This window comes from Camponotus floridanus, unplaced genomic scaffold, assembly GCF_003227725.1.
Source record: "Camponotus floridanus strain SB8 unplaced genomic scaffold, Cflo_v7.5 scaffold35, whole genome shotgun sequence".
NCBI classification, from domain to species: Eukaryota; Metazoa; Arthropoda; class Insecta; order Hymenoptera; family Formicidae; genus Camponotus; species Camponotus floridanus.
Genome location: NW_020229492.1, coordinates 968120 through 977490, shown reverse-complemented (window position 1 = coordinate 977490; position 9371 = coordinate 968120). Strand labels below are relative to the sequence as shown.

The following is a 9371-nucleotide window of genomic DNA, read 5'->3' as shown; positions in this document are numbered from 1 at the left end:
TAACGGCACTCCCGCATCACGAGCGATATTTTTATATCGCTATTTTCCACTTTTTACGCGCGATACTGAACGGCACTCCCGCACTCATTCCGAACGATTAAAAATTTTCTGTTTTGTCGCGCGATGTATATATTTAATATATATATACTTTAACGGCACTCCCGGTTTCGGTACGAGCGAAAATCCGTTTTCACTTTTACAAGAGTCATCTTCGAGTCAACAGGTCGGGAATTCAACGCATCTTACCTCCGACAAAGTTAAGTCCGAACGGAAGAAAACTATCGATTGATGGAATCAACGCGAATGGAGTTCACTCGACTCTTGTCCGCGCCTAATATCCTATCTCAGACGGAACAAGAGAAGGGATCCATTAAACGACGATTCAAGCATCGATCGAATCCTAACCGATCCGTACCGAACTGGAGCCAGAAGCAGAACGTGACCTCAATCAGCCGGACTTTGAGCAAAAGGCTCAAAATCGCGCGCCCAATACCACAGTACTGGCATCCGCATGCGCGCCGGCATCACCTAAGGCCGCGTTGCACCGGCGTGAGACAAAGATCGTTGCAGCAACACTCAATGAACATCCCAGTTATTGACGTCGGAAGATGACAACTCGATGCATATAAATGAAATTGGGATTGCGAGAAAGTCCAACGCGAAAACGCGATGACGCGATGACGCGAAAAAGCTAAACGCGAAAACGCGGTAACGAGACGCCGCCATCCCCGACACGTTGACGGCACCGACGACGCGAAAGGGTACTTAGCTTCCTCTTCAGACTCCTTGAGATTTATTCTAAATTAAAAAGTTTAAAATAAACTTCAAGGCACCATCCAAGTACTAAGCCCTCCCACCGCGACAAGGTGTACCCCGTGGGAGGGTTATATTATATATAATTTTATAAATAATAAATATATAATTAATAGATATATAATTATAAATCTTCTTTATAAAACTCAAAATAATTCATTTGTAAAACTAATTATTACGCGTAATGAATTTGTTATTTTCATTATTGATATATATATATATGCAATACATGTTTATTAATACGATTATAGTCGAAAGTTTAATATAATTGAAAGTTATGATACAATAATCGTTTAATTAATAATTAATTTAAGAATAAACGACGTATTTCGCACTACGATCTTTATTGCTCGAGTGTCGCTTTATGAATGATACGAAGGCCATACGTTGTACGACTAGCGCGCTATTGTTTACGTCAAGATCGAATGTCGTGTTATTGTTCGTTCATATCGAAATATATTGTATTATATTTTATATTACAATATAAGGCAATATAAATATGTTAACGTACGTAGAATATTTCGATGACAAACAGATAATAATATCAATCTTGGCGTAAGCAATACGTATTTTTATTATATTCTATCATATTATATTATATTATATTATATTATATTATATTATGTTTTATATATTTTAATAGCAGCAAATAATTTTTCGATACTGATCGCGATCGCGTCTAGAAAAGAATTTAACGGAGCGTCTTGTACTACTACTTTACTCTTTGAGTGTCATCGCGAATGATAATAGAACCGAACAAATTAATCCAAAAGACCGTGTTATTATTATTTTTGTACCGAAACATTTTTCAAGACTATGGCATATAAACATATAAGAATATACGACATATTTCGCACTACGATCTTTACTGCTTGAGTGTCGCTTTGTGAATGATACTAAGACCGTATGACTAGCGCGCTATTGTTTACGTCAAGATCGAACGCCATGTTATTGTTCGTTCGTCATATCGAAATATATTGTATTATATTATATTATATTTTATATTATAATATAAATATAATAAATACAGCAAATAATTTTTCGATATTGATCGCGATCGCGTCTAGAAAAGGATTTAACGGAGCGTCTTGTATACCACTACTTTACTCTTTGAGTGTCGACACGCGAATAATAATAGAATCGAAAAAGTTAGTCCGAAAGACCGTGTTATTATTATTTTTTTATCGAAACATTTTTCAAGACTCTATAGCATATAAACATTAGCGCGCTATTACGGTACCAAGGTCGGTTATTGTTTGTTCGTCATCGAAATATTTTACGTATTTTAATATATACGTATATGTATATATGGAATATATTTAAGTATATAAAAGTATTTTATATTACATAGATTTTTTAATTATAGGATTATTTATTAAAAGATTGATGTATGGAGTCTTTCATTATGTTTAGATTCATGATTCAATTATTTTATTGTGCGTTCTCACAATTCAAAATATTTCAATAATTGAAAAATAAAGCATCGCAGATATATTGTATTTGACTCTATAAATATCTATAAATCTATAATACTAAAGAAATAATTTCTGCTCGTAAAAATCGATTTCATATCGAAATAATAATTTATTATTTTAGATTTCTGTTACTATAATTCTTAGTTGATTAAATGAATAAATTACGATTAAATGCGATAGAGAATTTTTGTCGCGATTTGTATATAGATATTAATTATGTGTTATTTATAAAAATTAATTAATCATATAGTTATAATAAATAATTTTCGGTGTTGATCGTGATCGCATCTAGAAAAGAAATTTAAAGGCGTATCATTATATTACTCATAAAAAATATTAGACAATAACATATAAAATTATATAAATATGAATAAATATGAAATTATATAAATCGTTTCATAATCGGCATGCAGATATTACAAATGCTATCTGCATCTGATTTATATAATTTTTCATATGTCATTGTCTAATATTTTCGAATGTGTAATAATATTAATGTCACGTTGAAGGTAGATTAAAAGATAATCCGAAACGTTCGTATTTATTGTATGTATTGTGACGAGTAATTTAAAATATACTAATAATTTGAAATATAATAATAATTAAAAGAGAAAGGATTTTTCTTGTGCTCCAGTTATCGCGCTTTTTATTGGCTCTTAATTATCAATTGTTTAGTTAATTTTTAATTATTATTATTTGAGCCAATTTTTTATTTTAATTTTAATATTTATATTATTTAATATTTAAAAATAATATTTAAAAATAAACTAGAATATTTTTTGTGTTATAATTTATTTTCAATGATGAACCGTTGTGATAAAAATCACGTAAAAATGGCGGTGGCGATGGTGATGATGGATGATGTGTGATTAATATATTGTATCAAGGAATATATTAATAATTAATTATATTATTAATACAGGGAGAGAAAGACCACCTAAAACTTTAGATTTGTATTAAAAATTTAGCGTTTTGCATTATCGATACTTGTGTTACGGACGGAACAATACATAATAATGTTACCTACTGAAAACATTTAGGATTTAGCTTCGTAGTTCATGTCCACGTTTTTATTTCAGAGGGCGTATTGTCTTTAGAAATTATCCAAGTGATCTATGATGTTTCTTATTCTTCTTTCTGATTGAAATTAATTGAGGCAAATATTTTTTTAATTAAACGGTAGTATATATTAAATTACATATAATAATGGCGATGGTGGTGATAGATAATGTGTGATTAATATATAATATAATATAATATCGGGTAATATATTTTAATAATTATACTTGATAGATAGATAGATAGATAGATAGATAGATAGATAGATAGATAGATAGATAGATAGAGAGAGAGAGATGACAAAACTTATTTATATTACAAATTTATTTAATATATACAAACGTTTTGCAATACTTATGTTATCGACATTTCGTGTACGAGGCATGGAATATAATCCGAAATTATGTTACCCATTGAAAACATTCGTAGATTTGACTACGTAGTTCATGTTTATATTATTTTGTTTATAGGATGCATTGCTTTCAGAGATCGCCTAAAAGCAGACTATGACAAAACAGAGTGAAAACTATGAACAATTTTGTTGTTTGTTTTATAGATTTTTAAAATGGCTTTTCGTATGCTACATATTTGTAGAGTTGTAAATAATTTGATAAAAATGTTCAATCTGTAAACAATGGTAACGCAAATGAAATATATTATTGTCTCTAAATCATTATATGTAATTAACATATAATATGTATTTAAAATTAATTTATCAATTTAATTCTAATAAAATTATGAAAATTTTTTCAGGTATATATTATTGTATTTAATATTGTTTAATTTATTGTTTGTCAGTCATTCACATTTGTTAAAAATAGTCACTTTATTAAATAATGTGAGAAACTCTATGTTCTTTGGGAATAGTAAGTAGAACTTTTATGGATATAGCATTTTGATAATAGTTTATATTTATAATAGAAAATAGTTTGTATTTCACTGTGCTTTTGTTCTATAGAACCTGAAGATGAATTATGAAAGGGTGTGACAAGTATCAGTAATGCAGGAAGACGCAGAGGTAGAGCAAGAAGAGTAGTGAAAAGAGAGACCTAAGGGGCAAATAATTGGCATGGGAAAAATTCCGATACAATTTCCTGGTCTGAACACTTCTGTGTTTAGAGGAAAAGAATTAATTCAACAGCTAAAACTGCTTGTAAATCTTGAAAGAAAGCAAAAACTAATGGAATTACCACAAAGTCAGACCAGGCCAATGCAAATAAAATTATCGCCATTGAAATGTGGTTGGAGGAGTGTTACAATGGATGGCAGAAGCATTGAATTAGATCTTATTGGAAAAGGTTAATATTTATGCTATTATTGGATTATAATGGTTAAATTACATACATACAAAAATCATGTGATACGATGTCTATTATCAATTTTTTTTTTTTTTGATGTTTCAGTTCTAAATATTAGAATCTTATATAATTAATATCTTTGTTTTCTGCAGATACATTTGAAAGTTTTGAAACCTGGATTTTGGGAAACAAAATGATAACTTGTATGACCAGTAATTTAGCACGTAAGACTAGAATCAATTCATATATAGTAACTGGGAATGGAAATGGATTGGCTGGATTTGCGTTATCAAAAGCCAAAGCATCCCTAAAGACGATTAAAAATAAGACTGGTCAAAGATTAATGTATATTCCTACATATAAGGAACACACTGGTAAGAAAATACTTGTCAATACTATATAATATAAAATTTATTTCTTCTCTTTTAATATAACTTTGTATTTTTCAGTGTTACATGATTTCTTTACACAGTTTGAGAATATAAAAATATTTGTAAAGAAAATTCATGAAGGATAATGGGCTTGTTTGTCATCATGCAATAAAAGCATGTGAGATAATTGGCATAAAGGATATGTATGCCAAAGTTCAAGGAGGAATGTAAAAGCATTCTTTATTGGTTTATTGCAATAAGTGTGAATATAAAGTATTTAAAGGCATATTATACTTTTTATTTAATTTATATTAGAAAGAAACATTTTTTAATTATAAAAATATATATACATATATATATATATATATATATATATATATATATATATATATATGTTAGACATAAAGCTAAAAAAAACGTGGATTGTGTCGATTAATTAATTAATTGTTTTATTTAATTATCAATTTATATATGTATATTATTAACAATGATTTTTTGTTTACTTAAACTTTATAAGGTTGTACATAAGAAACAATCTTTTTTATTTAATATTTCAAGCATATTTTCATAGAACTTTAATTTAATTATTATATTATTAAAAATATTGAACAAAATAAAGAATTAAAGCTGGCTTTCTCTGTAGTCTCATGGCAGATTATATCAGTAATCATACTTTAATTATTGCAATATATCATGAAACAAATCAATATATCAAATATGTAATGTAAATATTTTAATTTTTTCGTATACGATCTATTTTTTATAATTTTTTCGTATACGATCTATTTTTTATTCTCTATCGATGTTTTCATAGTGAGTTTCACCTTGAGGATTTTACTTCATATATTTGCAATAAAAATATATTAAAGCAAATTATTTTGCAAATTTATTCTAATTTTTATTTAGAAAGAATAAGATTTAAAAAGACGTATGAATTTTTTCAGATTTTTTTACATATTTCTATTGAATAAAAAGCATCAGATAAAACTGACTTTTCTGTACATTTTAAATGTGTCAAAAGATTTGCTCTTTATTCTTTATACTTACTGCAATAATGTACACTAAAAATGATAGATCTATATTAAAAATGATAGATTAGTAGTATATTTAGTAGTTGGAAAGAAAGAGAGCAGAAATGAAAAGTGCATCTAGAGAATTTAAAAGAATAAAAACCAAATCTAAAAATAATACATAAAGATTAATATTATGTATTTTTTTCATGAGGAATGTGGAGCGCACATTTATGCATTTATTTATTTAGATGAGATTTACTTTAGAGCACATTCAGTATTCAACTTTAATTTTATTTTCTCTTTCTTACGATATAAAAGTATAACATAATTACCTGCAAATGCTATTATTTTTGTATGCTTACAGTGATACAGAAACAATATTACGAGTACTATATTTACAGATAACATCTGTATAATAAAAAAAGTACCAAAAGTCTAATGGTAAAAAAAGGGTAAATATTGTAGACCAGCATAAGTATCAACCAATTATTCCACTGCTCTGTTTCATTAGGGTTGCAATTTTCTTTTATAATATCATGAATATTATAAATAAGATAAAGATTTCAGTACGTTTCAAATAAATTTATATATTTTATGTATGTAATACTGCGCACACATATTAAAAGGTGATAATATCGCAGTTATAATAAGATACAATCCTGGCAATGTAGCGATGTTTGGATTCTGACAATAATTTAATTTGATTTATTTTTAAGAAATGCGCACAATACTTGAGAGCAAATTATTTTTGTGCTACGTATTACCTGTGTAAAATTCCACACACAGTGTCATATTGTCTGCGGTATATGAAAAGCTTCATCGATGAAATAATGTGATAATACAATTGAGATATAAGAAAAATAATATAGTACTTGTAATGAATAACGTTAATGTGGAATACATAAATATTTTATATTTTAATTTTATGTAATCGAGATGAGATAAGACACTCATGATTACTTTAGAAATGTGTCCACAAATATCATGTAACTTCAATAGCTGCACATTCGTCAAATTAATCCTATTACGTTAAATGAATCACAGCAGCTTGTTTTAATTTAATCTAACCTAACCAATTATATTATATGCTCCTCATTAAAATGTGTAAAACTGTACGTCGCACATTTAATACGATTAATATACTACGTAATAAAATGTAATGCACTAATGAAATAATTAAATATTATTTTTGAAAGCATGATAAAATCCAGGCAGCATACGCTTGTGTTTACATTCGATATCCAAAGACACTGAGGGTTAGGTTAGATTAGGTTAGGTTAGATCAAACAAATTTATCGTTTAACAGTTGGCAGCCCTACGAGATAGGCTGTGCAGCACTGCGCGCGCGTACAAAATAAATTTGAAATCGCTCCTAGCATAACCATCTTCACGCGATCGACTTTATTTGAATTGCACCGAATCGAATTATGATGCGGCGCCGATTTGTCCGAATGTAATTCGGGACATCGCGATGCTGTATAAGCGTCGAATGAGCACGAATTGTCACGCAAATATGATAAATCAAATCTACTCACCGGCTGTTCCACAGGCCGCTTCTCCTCGGGACAGTTCGCTCGCCTCGGGACGTCCCATTCCGATCTTGATGCACACAAACTCACACGATATCATCAACGCGAACGCGCGACACTTTATTCGGCACTCCCGATACTCGCTCGCATCCGATAATCATCATCAAGGGCGCGAATAACGCGACGCAACTTCGCTCCATCTTCGCGATGACGCCATCACTGAATATCGTCAAAAATCGCTGTCGCGCGTTTCCATCGACACATTATGAAAGTCGCGCGATCATCCTTGGACACTCTCGACACTCGTTCACTCGCGATATTCGTTTAAAAACGTTTAAAAGATGCGAAAAATGCGGATGTACGACGATCCGTGTAACTGCGTATGACTCCGATTCACGCGCTAACATGGCGGCCGTATGACGCGTTTGACGTAGCAGTGACGTAGCAGTCACGTGCCAACATGGCGGCCGAACCACTGCGCATTCGTTTCTGCGCATGGCCATACCTGTGCTCAACGTTCGCGCAACTTTGATTTCTGAATATTGTCTACGGCTTTAATTAATAGCACATAATGATAAATATATAAAGATGGAATCAATTAATCATATTGGTCATATATGTAGACTTGCCCGAAGAAATAGAGAAAAAAATTGAGAGATATTTTTAATTTCTTTTTCTTTTAGTAAACGATGGAAATGTCTATTCATAGGCTTGTTCTTTTTTTCCTCTTTCGCGCAATTTCGATTCAATATATAACGTAGAAAATTCATAGTATATTATGCTAATGATATGAATTACGAATGATTCGATTGTTTTATCGCGCTTTTCCAAAGTCAAATCTTATAATATTTACTTTTGCATTTTAAAGGACTGAGGGCGAACTAAATAAATAAATAAATAAATGATGTTAAGAAGAAAAAGAAGACACATAAATAAATAAATAAATAATAGTGTGAAAAGAGAGAACTAATATTTTTATATAATATAATAGATATTAATATTTTTAAATAATATAATAGATATTAATATTTTTATATAATAAATTATTATTAATTAAATTATTTATATTATTTATATTATCAGAGAGACATATATGTTACTCTCTGAGAACATTCGTAAACATTGATTTTGTAGTTCATGTTCACGTTTTTAATGTTTACAGAGGGAGTATTTCTTCCAGGGAACAACTATAAAAGCGGGCCATGACATCTCTCAGTCTTCTCTCTGGTTAAATATTTAAATATTTAAATATCCATATTTCATTTTAAAGGTACCAAGATGTCCTGCGTAATTTTCCCTCATTTAATAATTTTAAAAGATTATTTTCAAATTTTTAAGAAGTCAATTAAACGTTAAATACGTTAATTAATTAACGTAAAGTGAGAAAATAATATGCGCAAATTATATCGACTTATTTATTTATTTAAAGCTGTCCACTTGAGCCGCTTCGTCACGTGATAGATTCTGATTGACTAAAAATCTGGATTTTTAATGCTACCGAATATAGTTATAAAATTTTTAATTTCTTTCATTGGTTCTGCCATTTTTTGTCGTAGCCAATCGGCAACGAGTCGACTTGAATAGTGTCCAGGATTTTAGGGTGGGTTTCTATTTTTATTTGACGCTCATTTTTAGCGTCAATAAAATGCAATTTCATTGACGCTACTTTTTAGCGACAATAAAATTGCATCTATAGACATCATGTGATCAAAAAATGACAAATTAGTATTTTTATTTTTAGTCAACCTTTCAGCTCGAGGTTTCTAGTCTAGATTCTAGCACTTTCATAGATAGAATCCCCCTTCACCCCAAC

General features: G+C 29.6%; 1 protein-coding gene across 3 annotated transcripts; it reads left to right on the top strand.

The window, feature by feature from the left end:
- Positions 1 to 3530: 3530 nt before the first annotated feature.
- LOC112638695 (28S ribosomal protein S5, mitochondrial-like) lies at positions 3531 to 5329 on the top strand. Of its 3 annotated transcripts, XM_025410820.1 has the most exons (6): positions 3531 to 3551; positions 3818 to 3984; positions 4101 to 4213; positions 4306 to 4645; positions 4798 to 5019; positions 5095 to 5329. In XM_025410820.1, exons 4-6 carry the CDS (start codon positions 4417 to 4419, stop codon positions 5160 to 5162), a joined length of 519 nt encoding a protein of 172 aa, XP_025266605.1. In that variant the 5' UTR covers positions 3531 to 3551; positions 3818 to 3984; positions 4101 to 4213; positions 4306 to 4416; the 3' UTR covers positions 5163 to 5329. The 3 variants fall into 3 exon arrangements, with proteins under 3 accessions (XP_025266605.1, XP_025266606.1, XP_025266604.1); XM_025410821.1 differs by lacking the exon at positions 3531 to 3551 and having other exon boundaries at positions 3682 to 3984; positions 4146 to 4213; XM_025410819.1 differs by lacking the exon at positions 3531 to 3551 and having other exon boundaries at positions 3682 to 3984.
- Positions 5330 to 9371: the final 4042 nt, after the last annotated feature.